This window comes from Hyposmocoma kahamanoa, unplaced genomic scaffold, assembly GCF_003589595.1.
Source record: "Hyposmocoma kahamanoa isolate Upper Pololo Valley unplaced genomic scaffold, ASM358959v1 192, whole genome shotgun sequence".
Classification (NCBI taxonomy): Eukaryota; Metazoa; Arthropoda; class Insecta; order Lepidoptera; family Cosmopterigidae; genus Hyposmocoma; species Hyposmocoma kahamanoa.
The window spans coordinates 1,745,736-1,767,622 of NW_020653719.1; the positions used below are offsets into that span (position 1 = coordinate 1,745,736).

The 21,887-nt window shown below is 37.8% G+C and overlaps 2 protein-coding genes across 2 annotated transcripts; both read right to left on the minus strand.

Moving 5' to 3' along the window:
- Positions 1-7,316: 7,316 nt before the first annotated feature.
- LOC113226519 (JNK1/MAPK8-associated membrane protein) lies at positions 7,317-16,174 on the minus strand. Its single transcript, XM_026459167.1, has 4 exons — positions 15,942-16,174; positions 14,965-15,174; positions 14,197-14,366; positions 7,317-7,859 (listed from the first exon to the last, which is right to left on the minus strand). Exons 1-4 carry the CDS (start codon positions 16,172-16,174, stop codon positions 7,579-7,581), a joined length of 894 nt encoding a protein of 297 aa, XP_026314952.1. The 3' UTR covers positions 7,317-7,578.
- Positions 16,175-18,774: 2,600 nt separating this feature from the next.
- Positions 18,775-21,522, minus strand: LOC113226555 (UDP-glucuronosyltransferase 2B15-like). The gene is made up of 4 exons (XM_026459224.1): positions 20,662-21,522; positions 20,313-20,532; positions 19,792-20,011; positions 18,775-19,078 (listed from the first exon to the last, which is right to left on the minus strand). Exons 1-4 carry the CDS (start codon positions 21,484-21,486, stop codon positions 18,775-18,777), a joined length of 1,569 nt encoding a protein of 522 aa, XP_026315009.1. The 5' UTR covers positions 21,487-21,522.
- Positions 21,523-21,887: the final 365 nt, after the last annotated feature.

Here is a 21,887-nt window from a genome sequence, read left to right on the forward strand (position 1 = left end):
AATAAACTCATCAATAACCATTGACTTACAAATAAATGGACGACGGGTCTAATACAAAAACCACGAAAAAAATGTCCCAAGTCAACCTATTCGAAATTTAAATTGTTATGTCATCGCAGTATCGCGCTGTCCGTAGAACAAATGAAGACTAAAGCAGAGTGTCGCGCTCTCTATACGATTTTAGCGCCTTACAAGTGCGGACACTTTTTAGCGCGGACCCGACGTCCATATAATTGTAAGTCAATGTCAATAACATTAAAAACACACTTACGAATAAAAGCTACTAATATTTAGACGATACATTTCTATAACGTTGATTTGCTTCATGTTGCTCCTGTTGCTGTGCCCTGCATGTTTTCTATGTATGCTTAATATAAAATCTGAAGCTATGTATGTACATGTTATGGTGCAATTAACAAAAGAAATGAATACTATATGTATATACTAACAAGCCAGAATAACGAATGTAACATCAAAGATCATGGTCTATAATCTGACTCGGTTAATGGATGTTTGCGTACAAGAACCACATTAATTTTAAACTATTCTGTTAAAAACTACTTTTTTAATTCATGTAATAAAGATATTAAAACTCTACGGGGTTAACATGTAACAAGGCAATAAAGATTTTATATTAAACATATTTTTATTGTGTGAAAACCCTAATTAGATTATTGTCAGACTTTTTGTTAAAATAAATATCATCACATCGCGCGATCCCTGCGCAGTCAGTTATCATAGGAATAACACCAAAATCGTTCTCCGTGTGATTAACAATAAACAAAACGGAAAATACATTTTTTTATTCCATAATTTCCAGTAGGTATCCACAACAAAGTACACATACCATACCATCGTAAAGTACACATATTTTTCTATAAATCTAGCCATTATGTCGTTTCTGTACGCCGTAGCTACAGTTTTTATACTTTGGTGGGCCACAAAAACGAACGGTCCTATAAACTCTCTAGGCATTACGTTACTAGCAATATAGCAGGAGCGAGTAGTTCATGCCTCACCGACAACTACGCCCCACTTGCTTCCCTGCATTACTATGCCAGAATGTTCACAAATTTCCACTCCACGATTCTGCTTGCAATGCAGCGCATCGGCTCGTTTTATGCAACGTTCCTAGCGCTCGCTGCAACCATCCAACTGTTGCGAAGCAATTTTTATCGAATATCTACTAAAACCTGTACGGCTATGATATGAGGCTTGGAAAACGCTACACTGGCAATGTTAGAGATCTACTACGATTTGTTACGCATATTTCCATAATACAATGTAGTGATGTAACAGACCTTTGCTTCTGCTTCCGCAACTACGAAAGTTCCGCACGCTTTTTCACTGTTTCGCCTGTTTTCGTTTTTAGAACTTTATTCGGAATTTTACAACGTAGCACGGATTATTGAGTCGTGTTAAGTGCAAGTATGAAATTAAAAACAAGCTCTATTTGGAACTATTTCGTAGAGATCTTATAGTATTTACACTTCCGCTTCCGCATCCGCTTCCGTTTTCGCTAAGATTTACGTTTAACATCTCGTCCTGTTATGATACTTCCGTTGAATGACTAATAAAATATAATAGCAAATGCACAAATGGAATTTACTTAGACATTTCATAGCCACAATCCCCTTTCATCCGCAAAGCGTTAATCTCCACTCGGGTTCTCTTTGGATCTTTAAATATTACCGTTGTTATTTATGAAACTTATTCCTAAGTTTTTACCAAAACGAATTTTAGTTCTGTTAATTCTAATTGTTGTGGTAATTGTGATACTTTTGGGAAGGTCGGAGAAGACGGGCCCGTTAAGGGTAGGTAATAATCAGTTAATATCCACGTAAATGAAAAAAAAACAAGCTCTTTGGTTAATATAATAAACAAAATTAATGAACATTTCTGAGCAGCATCACTTTATAAAATAAATTGCAAAAAAAACGTTTTGCCCGTAGGGGGTCGGTAATACGGGTACTCAAGGAGGGTAAAAAGGGTACAACATAATATGAATTACATCCTAATTAGAATATTTAATTTCATGACATATTTTAGTTCTCAAGTTTTGAGTATTCTCGTACATCATTTCTACAGTTTTTCGAGGTGTTTGAGAAATTTTTAAGAATCTAAAAAAAATCAGTTTAAAAATCAATAGTAAATATCTAAATAAAAACAGAATTTACACGAACTTTGTAAATGGTTTTGGTCTGGGTGTTTTGGATAGTGCCCCGGTGAATTCCGTGACTCTTGGTCTCGGGTTCGATTCCCGTTAGGACTAATTCGGAAAATGAACTTTTCTAAATTGATTCTGGTCTGGGTACTCAGCAGAGTCTTACAGCAGTAAGACCACCAAAAATCACGGTACGCAGCCAAACGTCACTCAGCCGCTGTCTGCCTTCCAAACAAATATACCTTAATGTTAAAAAGCTAAGTAACACTTTGTAGTGCTCGCAAATTACCGACGACATAATGCGACGGCAGCGTGTCTTTTGGTAGAAGAAATGTCTACTTTATTTAGTACAGAATATGCATACCAAAAAGTCAGCTTGGCTGGGCAACGTTTGGTAGTCTACATTAAGTCTTCTCGTCACCCATACCGTAAAGCTTGAAAACAAAGGTTTTCAATCAGTGCGTTCTACCTGTTATGGCATACGGAGCCGACACGGGACACTCACGATACGGTTAGTTCACCAGTTGAAGTCGCTCATACGCGAGCTATGGAACGAGCTATACTCGGAGTTACTCTGAAGGACAAAGTAAGGAACGAGGTTATTCGACAGAGAACTAAGATTGTCGACATAGTTGGTAGAATAAGCAAGTTGAAGTGGCAGTGGGCTGGTCATATCTGTCGAAGAACCGATAACCGATGGGGAAGCGAGTTCTTGAGTGGAGACCACGGCTCGGCAAGCGTAGTGTAGAACGCCCTAGGGCCAGATGGAATGACTATTTGCGAAGGGCGCTGGCAGCAGATGGATGCAACGAGCTGAGGACCGGGCGAAATGGCGAGCATTGGGAAAGGTCTATGTCCAGCAGTGGACATAGAGAGTTTTGCTTTAATACAAAGTATATTGAAATACCCTTTTTGCCCTCCATAACCTTTCTACCCGACCTTCCCTATGTACACTCACCTGCATTAACGCAAATTATCAACTTGTTTCCCTGTGTTTATTACACTTACGTAGCACTGTCCTGTGAAACCTGGAACACCGCAAGGCCCCCGTGCAGTGTTTTGTAACTTCATTACAACAAAAATCTTTCCGCTGTTTATAAGGAGAAGAAATTTATTCGTATTTCATTAGAAATCACTTATTTTGAAAAGTGAAATTGTAATGAAATATAATTAAAGGAAGAAATATAATTCTTTAATATCTAATTACAATGTAGTAGCAATAGAGCTCCTTGTGAAAGAGTTCATCCAGAGAAGTACTGTCACATTACCCAAGCAGTAATGTGAGCATTACTGCATTCTGGTTTTAAAAGGTAAGGGTACTGGTGAAGTTACAGACAGATTTATGTCTGACTTGTCAACTTGTCTCAGATTGACTAGCGCAGTGGCAATGCCCTTCAGATCTTTGCGATTTAAAGCAATGAGTGGCACTGTAACTATTATGGACAGACGTGTCGCTTACCACCAGACCCATGACTTGTTCGTTTCGTCTCTTGGTGTCATAAAAAATGTAGATTATATTATGTATCATGATTATATAATGTTATTGACCTCGATCAAATACAAAACACCGAAAAATCCTTTTTGCAGTTGCAAATGCTTTTCTTATATTACAGTGCTTTGGTTTTATACGGTAGAGCAAATGATGACAAATACGAAATAAAAATATGTTTGGACAGTCCATGTATACAAAACGCAGATACGAATAGTATGTACATAAATACTACAAGGTTCGAGTACACCACGACGGTACTCACAGCTGAAAGAAGTTTTAATAACGGCACAAAGGCCGGCTAGTAGTTATTGTCTGCGCCTCATTCCGGCACAAACGGAACTCATTCCGTTGACATTCCCAAAAATGTTTGTGAAACGTTTGTTTGCGTGAGGGCGCTACGAAGCATTCATCACAAGGATTTATACGGATAAATATTTACGAATGGGTGCAATTTAATTTCCAATCAAATAACGCGGAGCCGCCTCTGAGAATTTTAGTCCTACGAGTTATTAAGCCTTACGACGTTTCGGGCACAATCATTTAGCACATAGCTCGATTATTACGCCTAAAGCTATAATTGTAAGTCAATGCCTAAAGCAATGACTCCTTTTACCAACTGCACAGAATCATATTTACGCAATCGTTTTATTCCTCAGAAAAATACTCTTTGAAATGTAAAACAGAGGGTGATTCAAGCGCGAATATTTGTCGAAAAAACATGTTTAAAAGATAAACGCAACAAATAAGGAATAATGCGGCGAGGAGGGTCGAGGTGGAGTGAGCGTTTAATAATAGACGGACTATAAACGCGGCAGTTTGTTTTTATTTTGTTCCTTAGCTCTTTGTGTCCGTTCGTGTTGAACCATTCAGTCAAAATGAGGTCGCTTTGATTGGGAAGGCAGGATTTAAATAAAATTTCCACGACATGACGTTCGTAAAAGCAGCAACACTTTGACGGCCTCCGTGGTCGAGTGGCTTGCACACCGGTTTTCGTGGTGTCGCCATTTCAGAGGTCCCGGGTTCGATCCCCGGCCGGGTCAGTGTAGAAACTAACTTTTCTATATTGTCTCGGGTCCGAGTGTTTGTGGTACCATAGATGTTTCCAATTTCCATAACACAAGTGCTTTAGCTACTTACTTTGGTATAACAGCAACGTATGTGATGTTGTTGTCTAATACTTTATTAATTAAAATGGTCATCGGTTCATTACATTTGCTCATAATGTCGATTGATAATTCTGCCATAACCCTACAATAGGAAATAGGTTTCATAGGAAAACGTGCTTATCGCATGGACTCTGCGCAAGCGACTGAGAGGGAACGATTACAACACCGGCTCGAAATATTCCTGGCCTCGCGTCTTTGTTGCCTCGTCTTAAGAGTCCCTTAAACGATCAAATTATTTGTCAAATTTATCCTTCAAACTTCACGTTTTCTACAAACAATATGTCGCAAACGATCAAATAAATCATCAAACAAGTTTGACGAACTTGCCTGTAGTTCACACTCGATCACATCTTCCTACTTCCATCCTCTAAACTTCCTACATTCGTACTACTATAGTTAATACAATGATTATTTGATTTTTAGTTCGGGAATTCATCATGTATAAAACATGTTTTAATTATCTCGATGTTTCGGACGTATGGCAACATCCATGGTCTCGAAGGGACAGGGACTGAAGAGGTTGGATCCATCGGCCATGCGAGTTTTTCTAACTGGGGTAGCTTGCTCTTCATTATTTATTTGTGCACTAGGGTTGTCACTAGACCGACACACAACACTCACGACATCCGGTGAGTTGTCGGGCGATACTTTATGTCGTTTATATTTGCTGATAATTGGATTCCACGACGATGAAAACTTAAAACAGTCTTGTCGGTTGAAATTACGATGTTTTTTAATTTCAATAGTTCCACGTATGATTCTACTTATATTGATGACGTTCTGTAGAAAGGATCATGAAGCTCAATCCAGTGGTTTGGTCCTGATTCCAGCAAATTAAGGGCTATTGCAGAGTTATTGAGCTGACGGTCCCTAACAGCCACGACATTTTTCCATCCTCTAAGCCACGACATGTTCTTTCACTCTTTCCGCTATGGCGCGTTTTTTCTGCCCCTTATAGGAACTAGTTATTATTAATACAATGAGTCATGTCTCTTTGTAATTTGTGCAATGAGTAAGAATAATAGATAAAGCGTTTCTGACATTAACTCTAGCACTATGGATTAAGAAAAAAAAGAAGTATATGTTGGCATAAAGAATGTTAGAAATTAAGAAAAAACATATTCATGAAAATTTGTTAAAAGAAATATTGCGCTCAGAACCAGACGACTACATGGAATCTAGCAGATGAACGTCTAAACGACAACAAAGTTTGGTTTGACAAACATACATTAAATACAAAGCATACGAAGCATACATTAAAACATGTTTGTCAAACACACCGTCAATCTAGAATTCCATCAAACTCGTACATTATTTGACAAACGCATCAAGCACGACCGCAGACAATCAAAAAGCTTGACAAACACATAAAATTTGACAAATTATTTGATCGTTTAAGGGGAGCTTTACGTCAAGCGTACACGTATGTTGCTCAAGTAATATTAAATAATCCAATTTTTTCAAAAATACGTGTCTTTGTATGATACTTAATCCCTACAAAAAAAAACTATAGGAGGGAATTGAAAAATTACATGTAATACAGGTATTTTTATTTACAACGGCGATGGCATCGTTCCTTAATTAAACTAAAAAATACCGTCTGATTAAAACGTGAACCCGTAAAAAAGTCTAAATGTATCGTTCTATATGCGAGCGTGTTATCCAACAACAACATCTAAGTGTGTAGCTACACCAAAGCGAGAGTAATTCTATAAAGTGGCTGTAGTAAAATAACAAACTTTGTCAATTAATCGATTCAACCGTTCGGTTGTTCTTAACTTGAAGGCCGTTCGGATTACGAGTTGCAAAGACAGGTTGCAGGCCAAGTTTAGTATCCCAAAGAATCATAAAACTATAGGTACTAAAACGAAACAGTTTTCAAGGCATTACTGAATTTTATTTACAAATGGTGGGTAAGCATTTACATTTATTTACAATTATAACTACAACTTAAATATTGGATACAACATAAAGAAATACATTATTATAATCTACACACATCTCTAGCTAATGGTAGCTAAAGGTACGTCAGGCTGAGTGAAAACTTTCATAGATTTCTCACAGATGGCACTACGGCAAAAAAGTCGTTAAAAAACAAATACGAAGATTTGCAACAAGCACATAGAAAAATTCGTAAGGTCTTCTGGTTCGTCCGGTAGCCCAGTTGGAAGAGCGTCAGCCACGGTATAGTGAAGCGCTGGGTCGAGTCCAGCCGGATCAAATGAATTGTGCTTTGTTCGATCTTAATAAAAAATAATTGGATGTCATAGGCTACCACAAAACATCGTGATATTTAATAAAGTTAATGTTACAACTATTTATATACATAAATAGTAACCTGCAAATTACTATTATATAGTTAAAACCGCATCCTATGTTATATTCAACGACAACAATTATAAACGTACAAGATAAAGAAAATATGTAACAATGTTTATAAGTAAAAGAATCACACAACCTATAAACCATCAATATTTGAATCTCGTATATCGTACCAGGATCTATAGATATCGGGGCTCCACATCATAGAACGCAGTCTCCATAGAAACTGCGTAGCTGAATTTCTACAGGATCGTGTTTTAGCTAATGTACCGGTACGTAAAAACTATCAAGAGCTCGATAGAAAGCAGCCATAAAACTAAGACAGTTCTATATCAAAAACCATCCAAATTTATTTCATAAATCATTTAACCACAAGAACGTCAAAACGCTGCACGGTTACAACAACACAAGTACTTTCGACGTGAATGCTTCGGTCAATCATTATGTATCTTCATTGGATCTGTGAACTGAGCCGTCAATATGTAAAACATAGCAGGCGCTGGCACCAAAGACAGATACCAAAGCTCCTTGAAACCGGTGAGGGAAATTATGCCGTAGGCATGTATAAGCCAGTGTCCAAGTAGTATTATTAGGTTCCTCGTGTTGGTTATTGAAGACAGAAGCAAAGCTGGTGCCGACTGATCGATCTTGATTGAGAAGTGTGACGCTGAAGTCATCATTGATATTATTATTATTATATAGGGGAAGGAGCAATCTGAAAAGAAATTTCAATCAATTATCGTCATTATCAAAACACTAGAGCCCCCACAAACTACAGACTTCCTAATTAAGTCCGGTTGCTAGCGCGCACACTGTGCCAACTGAAGTCTGATTGCTTTGAATAATTTTGCGTGTCGGTAAGCTGCTCTTAAAGATAGCTATTGCGTAATGAAAATAATAATTGTCCAAATATGTTGTTATTGTTGCGTTTAAACAACAAAGACCTCAAAAGTTTGCTTATCGTTTTTGAGGATCCCCTCATCAGATCCTTACTTCTTGGTGACAATAGGACTGTTACGGACTCTTGATTAAGGACTATCCCACACATCAGTGCCGTGGCCGGGACGTGGACGGGGCGTGCTAGTTTGTATGAACTGCGGGCCCGTCCCGGCGTCGGCCCGGACACGGACATGTGTGAACGAGTTCATACAAAATATGCGTAACGATATTTGTTTAAGCCCCTGACAGAGCACGGCCCGTCCACGTTCCGGATATGTGTGGATAAACCTTTATACTCCGTAAATGTACAAAACATTTTCTTATAGTGACGTTGTTATAGTGACGGTGATTTGTTGATTACATATATCGTGTCAAATGAAAAGTCGACTTCTAGTTGCGGAAAATATTTTTTTTAATACAGTTGCTCAAAACGTGGTATTTTTCGTACTACTTACAAATCGTGCCAAAAGCATTATCGATGGCCAAAAGTTGGATTTTTCGCACTAGGCTTTTTATTTTTCCATTTTTTGTTTAATTGACTGTTGTTTCAAGTTTTAAACATAGAACTAAAGAGTTTGTATATTTATTTAATATCTATGTGCTTTATGACGTAAGTCATTCGTCATTAAAACTTATATTTACTTACAAACATCTTATTTGTTTAAATTGCATAGGTGTTTTATAAAACAACGGATTACATTTAAAAATACCAAAATATTTTCCATAAAGATGGCTGATGAGTATTAACAATGACCGGAGGTGAGTAATACGCGAGACCGCTGCGCGCCGCGCCACTAAAATAGTAATTTTAATGTGGCTGAATACTGGCAACAGTTGCCATTGTACTCTGAATTTTTATCAAAGAAGTAAAATGAGCTTTTTTTAAATACTGTTTTATTTTACTTTCAATGTAGTCTTTTCGCAAATGTATCAAAAAAACGTCGTTTGATACACGTGCGGATTTGTCATTTCCACTTTCCGCACTTGTATCAAAAATAACTATTTAAAATTTGTGATAGCCGGAACGAACCGGGAACAGCATCGTTGGCATCAGGGACCACCTCGAGAGTATACACATTCAAACAAATTCTAGACAATTGAAACAATTTGTAGCAATTTGATAAATTTACAAAGAAAGTTTACATTATTAATATTTAAAATGTAACAAAGGCAAGTTATGATGTAGGAATACAAAGCTATCTGCACGTTCAGGTAATAGTCTGTTCCTTTTTCTTCATACACATTACCCGCATCGGAAAATAACCGCTCGCTATACACAGTGCTTGCAGGTGCACATAAAAACACTCGTGCTAACTGTGCCAGTTTTGGATATCTTGTTTTAAGCTCTGCCCACCATTGGAAAAGACTCTGCTCTCGCGACAATAAATTTTCATTGACATGTACCGACAATTCTAGAGCAATGGGAATTTTAGGATCATCGCGTTCCGGTTCTGATGAACCGAGTAATATTCGGTACTCGGCGCATCTCTATAGTAATAATATATATAATAATAATAATTCTTTATTGACAGGTATATACCCATGTTAAATACAAATTACAATTATATATAAAAACAAAAGCAAATGCAATAAAATAATTGTCATACAATAAACATAATATTATATCATATTATAAGTCATTTCTTATTTCCATCACGATACACGGAAATCAAGTGTTTAAAAAAGGAATTGTGCACGTGCTCACATAGAGTACGGTGAATCCTGTTGCCAGACGCACGGAGACGGCTCCAAAAGCTGGCTACGCGAGACCTTATTATTGCGAAAAAATCAGGAACTCCAGACTCGGCGAATATACTCGGTGCGCCGCAGTACCTCGGCTGGTTCATTAGAATGCGATATGCATCATTATATTGGACTCTAATGGTGCTCATCGCGCGTTTCGAAAACCTACTCCAGAGTTGACATGTATAGAAACATAAACAACGTCACTCTGACATCACTACTCGCGAACTGCTCGCGAGCATGTTGCACCGAACGGCTAGAACCCTGCGCTCTCGTTCTATGTCGTCATAATCAACTAGACTCTCCGTTAGCACGTGCCCAAGGTATTTGAATTCATCCACCCTCTCCACTTGCGCACCATGTAAAAACACGGACGGAACGTTCGCCGAACCCCTTCTGGCTTTAAAAACCATCAGTTACGTTTTCTGGACAATATATTTTAAGCCGTAATTATGAGCATACTGCTCACACAGTGCCAATAGCTTTCGCAGACCATTCGCAGATCGAAGGGCTGAGGAGCAAAATATCATCGTCATAGCTCAAGTTATCTCAACAGATCAACGACTTTCCCAGGCACGTTAGAAGCTTAGAGTTTCTCCCATAGTAACCTCAGGTTCACTAGGTCGAAAGCGTATAAGTAAGAAACGCGTATTTGATGTATTCCTACTAACATAGTGATTCATCACACTTTTAAGGCTGAAAATCGCCGAATCCGTTGAGACCGGGGCGAAAACCGCATTGGGCATCATCCAGCTGTATATTGCGCTTCAGTTCCGGGTGGATCAGTCGTTCAAGAATTTTACCTATAATTGTACCTAATGATATCGGTCGGTAGTTTTTGAGACTGGAAAGGTGACCGGTTCTATTTTTTGATACTGGAATCATTAAATTATTGGGTAAATACGTAAATACCCATGATTCACGCAAAGGTTATAAAATTCCGCCAATGAATTATGGTATACCTGGAACATATATGGACCATGTTTCAGGTACACCATAATTCATCGGCATCATAGCTAAAAATAACAGTGTATATACATATATAACTGCCCATCAAAGTTACGGTGAGTATCGTTTGAAAGCTGTGTATAAATAAACTATATACATTTATAAAAACGTATATCTTCAAATGTTAAACGCCATACTTAAAGTCATTGCACCTTATACGGAATATTCAACAATACCCTGAATAACGACCACGCAACCCTATTATATGCATATTCAACACGTTCGTGCAATCACACTAACTTGTAAGTGGCTAAAGGAAGATTAAGCAACCCGCAACAAGCCAATATATAAATCCCACCTCTTTAACTTTTTAGCTTCTCGCGGTGGAAGTAGCATTTTGAAATTCTCCAGTTTTCTTTCAAAAACTAATATTACTTTACTCTTGGGAAAATCTGAAAACACCTATAAAATTGCGTCAATTTTTTTCTGCACAAGCGTCCTAATTGGAAGTGCCTGCCTACTGTCTGAAGTTAAGCCTAATGGGTAAATGCAATGGGGTCTACAAATAAGTAAGTTATTAAAACGGCTCAGATCTGCAGTGTACGCTAAAAAAAAATACGAAACTTTCAGACGTTGAAACCGCTAGATTGGTTTTCTTCGGCTACTTTCACAGTTTAATAACATCCGGCATTTTGCTTTGGAGTAATGCCGCCGATATTAATAGAATCTTTGGCCTGCAAAAACGTGCGGTTAGGGCAACTTACAATCTGAGGTCCAGAGTGTCTTCGAGAGATAAGCTTAAAGTAGTCCATTTTTACACTAGCGTCACAATATTTTTATGTAAATGTAATTTATGTTAAGAAGAATAGTCCTTCTTTATGAAAAATAGTAAATAAGACTAATACGATAATCCTGACCAATTATATTCGGGCAAAAGCAACGCAACAAATACATGAGATAGGGCGCACTATAAGTTTCCGTTTCTGGCCACTTACATAAACAATATAGAAAAAGTAATTACAACATTTGAAAATGGAACTCTTAGCTGAAGAATAAAATTTGTTTCATCTGACTGTCACTAGTTTTTACATTGTGGCTTCATTTTAGAAATTGGTTGTCTACATCACCATGGTTTTAACTCGGGAAAATTTTCGTAGTATGATTTTTCTACGACTTTAAGTGTAATTTAACAGCGGAGCTTCGCTCGGCTTCAAACTGCTTTTGGCGATGGAGCACCATGCAAGACGACTATTTATAGCTGGTTTGCAGAATTCAAACTCGGTCGTGTGAATCTCAGTGACGAATTTCGTGATGGTCGCCCGTACACTGCAGTGAACAACAAAAACATCGATGCTGTGCGCCGTATGATCAAAACAGACATACATGTGACATACCATGAGATTCTGCGGCATCTTTAGGCATAGACATGAGTCAAATACATTTACTACTATAATACTACTATAATTAATACTATAATTACTACTACTAGGTACTACTCAAACATTTGTGTGTGAAAAAGCTGTGCTCTCGGTGGATCCCACACAATATTACTGAGGCTCAAAAAACGGATAGCGTCAACGAAGAGGCATCAAATTTCGTGAGGGACATAGTAACAGGTGACGAAACATGGATTTATAGTTACGATTCCAAAACAAAGCAGCAATCGAGCGTATGGGTCTTTCGAGATGAGCCGAAACCAACCAAAGTGGCGCGCGTGCAAAGTGCCTCTAAGCGGATGATTGCTTCTTTTTTTAATAAAACTGGACACTTGGCTACTGTTTGGAGAATCGTTGTACCGTGAATAGTGATTGGTACACGACCATTTGTTTGCCGGAAGTTATTGACAAACTCCGTAAAAATAACCGTAAACGCCATATCATATCATATCATAATGCCAGTTCACACACTGCCAGACAGACAAATTGATTTTTGAAGATGAACAACGTTGACCTTACGAGCAATCCCGCGTACAGTCCCGACCTGGCACCTTGTGACTTTTATTTATTTCCAAAAATTAAAAACCAGTTACGCGGTCAACGATTTTCATCACCTGAAGAGGCTGTCGAAGAGTATGAAAAATATGTTTCAGAGACTGTCACGGAGGAGTGGCATAAATGTTTTCAAAATTGGTGCATTCGTATGAAAAAGTGCATTAACACTAACGGAGAATATTTTGAGAAACAATAACTTCATTTCTGACCATTTATAGTATTTTTTCTTATTCATTCCTGAAACTTATAGTGCGCCCTACGTAACTACGTACCTTAGCCCTACGTACGTTCGCGCGTGCGAGGTATATATATTACACTAATACGGGGTCATTACACTATCAGTAAATAAATAGTGTACTTCGAATGTCGAGAACTAATCCCCTCAAAAATGACTTCCATAAAAGGCAGGATTATTTTTTTGGAAATGAGTTACAAATATTATGTAATATGCAGGTGTTTGATACAGAAAATATCGTATCGTGGTAACGAGATTTAAATTCTGGCAGGGATAGACTTCAACACAGGACATAACATGAGCTAGCTTTACTTTAATGTAAGTCAGGCGTGATAGTGAGGCCATGCCAGTGTCAGTACTGTAAGGGTCGTAGCCGTGGATTAGCGCAGCGAGAGACACATTTCAATGAGAAACGAGGAAAAGAAACTGAAATAAAACCTGACTACGTGTATTCAGATCGAAGCTTCTACTTGAACAACCAGGATTTTCATTTCATCTATCCTCCGCGACCATGACTACACCGCTTAGGGTGCAGATGCAGGGGCGGTAGGACCGCGGAGAAAGAGACGTGTTGGTGTATCGTTGCCGTTCGTCCTGTCCTCCGCGGCCGAATTTGGGCAATTGGCCCGGTGAGCGCTTTAAAGGACTCTCTACGGAGAGTCCACGTGGATTGCGTAGCGCGCGTAGTGTGTTGCGGCGGAGCCTACCAACAGATCCACCGTGGGGGCTGGGGGAGCATCCTCTGAACTTCACAGTTGAGGGGATATTGTCCTGGCCTCATGGCCCCTGGGTAGCGGACTCGGGGGGAGTTCGCTGCCCAGCATGGAGGGGCCCGAAATGGAAGGCTCGTCTGGTGTTCGGCGAGCCTTACATTTGGAGTCGGGCGACCGTTGTGTCTCCCTTCTCGGGGAGGGGCTGCGCTGGGCGCGGCCAACCGCTGGTGGAGGCGCGGACGAGCGATAGCGTACCCGTGCCTCTACCTGCGGAGGGGAGGGGAGGAACACCCCGGGGGTTTGATGCGGTCGGGTTGCTCCCCGTAAAAAAATATTTTTTTTATCTCTGGAAAGGTATAATTTCACGACGCACTGTCATTACTTTGCTGTAGCATCAGTAACGCCATTGACACGTTGCTGCAAATTATACTTTAAACCTTACAAGAACCTTAGAGTAAGTAACAAAAACACACAGATACTCACATATTAGTCCAGCGGCCACAGTATGTATCAGTACCAATATTGGGTAAAAATACAAAGCACAATATATAGCTTTCTTTCCAGGATTGGGCGCATTCCACGTCACCACCCAGGGTCTCACGGTGACAGTCATTAGCAGACTAAATGCGTATATTAGAAGGACTATTGTATATCTGTAAACAAGAGATAACTAATACATACTATACTAATATCAAATAATAAGAATGTACCAGATAATCACAACAATTAATTGGTCATAAACTAGAGATTCCCTGTATTATGAGTACCAGAACAACAAAATTCACTCCAGCGCACTACTCAGAACACCCAGATGAGGACTGAAATTTAAAAAATAATTTCCGCAATTGTTCCTACCGGAAATCGAACCCGGGATCCAGTGCCATACCACAAAACATTTAACCACCGACCTTGTCAAATACGTATGTGTATATTATTATAATATAATACTAAACACTGTTTAGTGTTATGTGTTACACACAAACACTGTTATGTATTATACTTGGAGATGTTAGTGCAATTGATACACACAGGAAATGAAACTATTTTACCGGATTTAATAGCCAGACTTTAATAACTCCATGAGTGTGTGTATTATGTATATCAAAAATTTCAATCTTATTTATAACTTACAACATTCATTTAATAATATTGTTAAACAGATTTTGTTATACATAAGACATAAAGAATAATGCTATTTATTTTACCATTATAGTAACAATACTATACAAATACTAGTATACAAATACTTACAAAGGATACACCGCTTCCTGTGTGCAATGTAAAATCTCCTTATAATCAGGTTGTGGATTATGCAGCAACGTATACCAGTCGGACAAAGCCTCAGGGGAACACACGTATAGAAACATTGTGCCCTTTGGAGGTAGTACTAAAAGAGCCGCTAGGGTTCCAAACAGAACTTCTGCGAAAGCACAGATGTGCTGTGCGAGGATGCTAGATTTGCTGAAATAGATAATCTGAGAAGCTCATCATTTCAAAAATATATTTACGAGGTGGCCAAAAAGTTTATACTAACTTTAAACAAAAAAAGAACTATTTGCTTGTAAAATATTATATTATCTATAGTCATTTTAAGAATAATATTTTAGTGCACATTTTCAGAAGAATAGGGAAAGTTTTAAGTTTATAAGTCAAAAACACTCAGAACTGGTGAATTGTAATGATGTCATTATTTCAACACGATAATGCCAAACCACACACATCTTTAGAAAGCCATCATAAATTATTGCAGTTAAGTTGGTATGTGTTATCCTATGCACCATATTCGGCCAACACAGCCCCTTTAGATTTTCAAATGGTTCAGTCTTTACAAAATTCTTTGAATGGATGTGACTTTCATAACGAAGAGAAATCAGATAACACTTAAGAGCTTGTTTTTGTAAATACAGATAACAATTTTCATGAAACAAGAATTCTAAAATTACATGGCAAAAGACTGTGATCAAGATGGCCTACTCAATAATTACCCCCATGTCAGAGGATAGTAAAGGAAAACATTTAGATAAAACCTACTACGCTAAGAAGTATTCATAAAGTACCAAAAAAAGTTATTTTCCTAATGAAACTCGAACCCTATTTTTTACCTTACTATGCACAATAACAAAATGTTAAGAAACAACTATTTCAACTTTTTCAAATCAATTATTTTCTAGACAATGTTAAGTTAAAAGAGTGAAGAAATTATAAAAATAGTCCCAAAATATACCTACCCTTTAGCTACAGCAACCATGTCAATAAAAAACCAATGCAGTACCAATGGTAATAGTACCATGAAGCCGAGGTACTGCCAGTCGTAAAGTGTGGGCTCATCGGCACACGGCACGCAGTAACTGGAGGTATTTGTCCTATACCCTCGGGGGCAAGCACCACAGTCACTCCACGATCCATCTTCGAGTTGCGTTCGCCCGCAATAAAGCCCTGGACACGATCTCACAGCTGACATTTTAACAAATAGTTGTTGCAGTAACGATTGCAATTTTCACATCATGTAATATTATTTTTGAGAATAAATCTAGTATCTATCCAATACAAAATGAATGTCCACAAAAATATACATATAATAGTAAAACACCAAACAAATGTCAAAGCACTGTCAAGGTGACATTTTTTTTTTAAATTTATTAAGGCTTTGGCAAAGCCATCAGCCTAAACATGAAGTTTAATTATGTTTCTGTAAATATGGCCGCCACAAAGAGGATAGGCAATTTGAGGCGGCGTGCTTAGATTGACTCGGCATTCCTTAAAACGGGCCGATACGGGTATTTTAGTTCGAGATTCGTATAATTTCGCGTTTTAATCTTCGATTAAGGCACAATAGCACTATCCTATTCCACTTTAAACTAGTTTCACAAAATAATTGAAAGTCAAAATAAAAACGACACTTTTCCCTCCAAAAGGTCCAGAGCGAATCTCAAGGTGACATTCGAAAAGGCAAATGTCAAATCTGTTTCTGTAAACGCAAACATTTGTTTAAATTTGCAAATTCTATGCAAATAAAAATAATATATAATTTTTTTTCTCTATTTTATTACAAAACGCTAATATTAAATGAAAAAACGCCTAAAATTGACGTAGGCATATATTGACAATTAACAGTCAAGAGCACATCATGTTTATTTAACACTTTGACATACAAAGAATAACAGCTAGTTCTTCCATCGAGAGGTTTGCAGTTGCTGACAATAGATATCTGCCGTAATCGTTTGGCCAGATTTTAGAAAGCTGTAGTGAACGACACCGACACTAGTCCACCAAACACTCACAAGTAACTTTTTCGGAGTCAATTTTCGCTTGGGGCAGGATTTGGCTGGTTCTCTAGGATTCAGCCATTGCGACGAGCGCTTCCGATTATCGTACAGGATCCACTTTTCATCACAGGTAATGATCCGACTTAAAATCCCTTCATTATTGAGTCGGTTAAACAATGTAAAGCAACAGGCGACGCGTGTTTGCTGGTTTAATTCATTCAATTCATGAGGTACCGACCTTTCAAGCTTTTTTACTTTCCCGATTTGCTTCAAGTGGATTAAAACAGTTTTATCACTCACACCCAAGCCTGCAGCTAACTCTGAAGTGGTTTGCGATAACTCCGCTTCCACAACAGCCTTTAATTCTTCATTATCCACTTTTGTATCCGGCCGTCCACGGGGCTTGTTCTGAAGATCGAAATTTCCAGAACGAAAACGTTGGAACCAAAAGCGTACCGTGTTTTATTTTGCGAAACTAGCGCCCTATACATCGTTAATCCTTCGAGCTGTTTCTGCAGCACAGGTGCCACGGTAGAACTCGTACTCGTAAATATAGCGATATTTCATGTTTGCCATTGTGCGATATGAGCGACGCCAAAGAAAAAACATGCGTTAGCATCCCTAGTAAGTTTGTGGAAAAAACTAATCAGGAAAAAACAAATACAAATAAACGACTGTTTTCGAAACTCAAATGTACCAGCTAAATGGATTTATAAATTTTAATTTGGCGTTCTTAACCAAGGACGACATATTTTACAAAACGCCAATTTCATATGTAAGGATCTAATACATACTTTGGACCGTTCTTATTGTAAGCGGCATAGAGTTGGATTTAAGTTTTAAGTGTCAAGCTTGACGTGCTCTTGACCCCGCACGAGGTGTACGATAAAACTAAAACATTAAAATGTAACGTTCTTTTTAATAATAAAAAAACAAAGCTTGTAAACTATTATTACAAACTTATATATGTTATTGATTCTAACGTAATGACGCTATTTCATTACGTTGGAATCAATAACATATTAGTTTGTAATAATAGTTTACAAGCTCTGTTTTTTTATTACCTGTTTTGTGTAACAGCAAATGTGGCGGAGTGTACTAATTGATTCAGAAAAATAAGTAAATCAGGTAAGGCTCTGAGTGTCGTATTCTAGAACACTACTCAATGCTCAAGTCAGGATTTGAGTATGGCTTAAAGCACTCGAAATCATACTCAAGTCCCTGTCATTAGAGTCGTATTTCCAGTGCTTGTGTTTCCAGTGCAATCCTGACTTGAGCATTGAGTAGAGTTCTGGAATACGACCCTTAGGGTCGTATTCTAGAACTCTACTCAATGCTTAAGTCAGAACTTGAGTATGATTCAAAGTACTAGAAATCATACTCAAGTCCCTGCCATTAGGGTCGTATTTCCAGTGCTTGTGTTGCCAGTGCAATCCTGACTTGAGCATTGAATAGAGTTCTAGAATACGACCCTGAGAGTCGTATTCCAGAACTCTACTCAATGCTCAAGTGAGGACTTGAGTATGATTTCAAGCACTGGAAATACGACCCTAATGGCAAGGACTTAAGTATGATTTCTAGTGCTTTAAATCATACTCAAATCCTAACTTGAGCATTGTGTAGAGTTCTGGAATATGACCCTGAAAAACATTTTAGTACTCCGATAAAAATCGTGTTAAAATATGTCTAACAAACGAGGCATATTCACAAAACACAATTTCCATATTATATCAATTAATATAATTTCAATAAGTTACAATACAATTTACAAATTTTAGCTAAGTAATCTATCACGCTACAACGCTTTGAATTTTCCGGTATAATCTATGTTCTTCTTTTGAAATTTCCTGCCAACTGTTCTTGCGATTGATAGAAGAATTTTAGTTGCCAGCCAGAGGATCACTACGCCTCCTAGTAAGAAAACAAGTACAATATCCAAAAGATAGTATTCTCTAGTAGTAACACCAACCGCAGGGGCGCGTAAGTGACGAGCACCACCATTTCGCAGTACGTATTCTGTCCACCAGACTGCGTTCTCTGGCCCAGAGTTTAAGTTGTTTACTATCTTTGCTTTAAGTGTGGTCATTGCCTTTTTGTACCTGGAAATTACGGGCAGAAGTTACTATACCAACTCACATAAATTTCACTGCGCTCTCGTACCTCTAACAATATAGTGCTTAGTTTGCGAATTTGGGAACTTGATATTTCTTTAAAAAATTTGGCATCTTCTCCACCACGTTGGTTTCCTCACGACGTTGTATGATTTGTACAGTGCACATGGTTTAAAAAGACATGCAGGCCCGTACCGTAATCAGACTTTCCTGCAAAGCAAGTTTCCTTCCAAGGCAAGTATTCTACCAATCAAATAAGAAATCTGACCACGCGAACGATGGTCCCCCAGTGGGAGATCTTAATTAAAAGGTCTCCGGTTCTACGGCATTTTTAATTTCAAACTAACCTACATTTTCTTAATGTTGTATGACCTAAACCCTCTCATTAGAAGAGACTTATCTAATATTAAATTATATGTATACCTGCACAATATTCAATTGATTCGATGTCTTATTTTCTCAAACTCGTTTAGAGTGAATTAAAGAGTGATTATTCAGGCGATGACAAAACTTTCTATTTATTTTAAATATCTTATCAATATTGTTAATTCGGATGGCAAAATTTGTATATACAATATACAATGCATTTTTTGCATTTTAGTAACTTTGTGCTTTAAGATAGAAAAGAGAAAGTAAAAAAGAGAGAGAGTAAGATGGAAAAGAGCTTTGAGAAAGCAAGACGACGATATTAAACCACTTACCTGTCATTGGTAGCAACAACAGAGATAATAGATTTCAATGAATCCTTTTCTAAATGGTAAGGGTCTATAATCTCACCAGCACCATGCCTCGTGATCAGTTGCAGAAATGGTTTTCTTGATTTGACAATAGGCAGGCCGATAATTGGCACTTCGTAATACACTGCTTCTTCCAAAGAACGTAAACCTCCATGAGTTATAAACGCTTTTACGTTGGGATGAGCTGAAAACAACGCAGACAAAATCTTGTCACCATCACAAGATTAATTGAGGCAGTAAATGTTCACATAAGCATCTATACTTCGACACCTAGGTACAGCAGCCTCGACAAAATTATCCGAACTGCATACTGTTTAAGTCTTGGTATAAATTCACCAGGTGTGATCCATACAAGATATTTAATTCCTTTTATACAAACCCTTGCAGCTTCATAACGACTTATTAGGTACTATTCAAACACACAATATTTCAATTTCATGTACACAAATGGATAGATTTACCCTGTAACTACCAAATACAATTACCTAAAACTTCCTGTTGAGGAAACCAAGGATGGGCAATAACATTATCAGGTTTGTTTATGGTAACATTTTCGATCTTCCACAACACAGTGAAGGGTAGCTGACTAAAGGCATCTGCTAAAGTCTGTAAAATATGAGGAGCCAACTCCTCTGACTCTTGAACAGCTCCGATAGTAAAATATATGGCGCCTTTTCTTGCTGCGTCTAAAGCTGTTTTCAAACTCTGAAAATTATGGACTGCTAAATGTTATCTTTTACACACATTTCTACACATCATACTCATTGACACGTCAGTGTAATTCTCCGTTATAAATAGGAATTAGTTAGGAAATCTAAGTAGGTGTACCTATACCTTAGGTAAACTTAATCCAGGAACGATTTGCAGCAGATCAGTGAATACTGTGCTTGGAACAGTGGGTCTATTTCCAACTAACAATGGGTTAGCAGCAATGAACAAAACATCAATATCTTGTTCAACTTCTATGAGATTTCTCTTCAACCCAAGAATTCTCTTGGCGGCGATTTCGCATAGAGGCAAATAGTTGTTGTAATATTCGTTTCTAGTTTGTATGTACCTATTAACTTCAACCAACGTTTGCCATAGATTCAGATTTCCGTAGTTCAAGGTATTAACATCTGGATATAATATCGGGTGAATCTGATTTCCTTTGGCTTCGTACTGGTGTATTTTCCCCGAAGTTGTCGTAATCGCAATATGTGGAACTTTGTACTTGTCTGCCACCGCGTACAGCACTGGAACATCAGCTTCAGTAATCACAAGATCGAATTTGATATTGGGATTAATGAATAGGGCAGTCATTTGTTTAGATTTAAGCTGAGAAATGGCTAATTTAACGTTAAACTCATTGATCGCCCGCATTCTGGTATAATAATCTTCTGTATTTGACATAAGATTCTTAAACTCATCCCAATATGCCCCAGACTCTTGTCCGACATCCAATTCCACAATTTTTTCAATCTCGGGATACGTGAAATGTCCAGGATAAGGCGTCATCATCACAACATTATGACCTCGTTGCGCAAGTTTTGTTGCCAATCCTCTGAATACAAAATGATCAGAATGAGATAATGAAGAGAATAGTGCGAGAATAGAAGAACATTGCACATGGCAAACATATGATAGAATTAACACTGCACCGACATGAAACCACCTCATGGTTACACAATTTAAAAACTTAATATAAATGTGTCCGGCCCACACACTCGCCACGATGTGAAATAGGGACTTGTGAAATTATTATACAAACACATCTGTGTAAACATAAAACTAAGAACGAAAAAATTTATATAACCGCAGCAACAATAAGGGCGCAGTGGCGTAATATCAGTTGAACATAACTATGAGAGTTATGTTCATTCATGTAATAGATGGGTACCCAAGTCTTTGCAATGTATCTTTGTAATCACACAAAATTATAAAATGTTAGGTATTATTTTCTTTGGTAGGCATATATATTCATATACGAGTAACATACTTATATTGTGTAACATCCATGTGTAGTATACGCAACCGGTTTACATTCATTTAGCTAAATCTAAGAGAGGTAAATAATGACA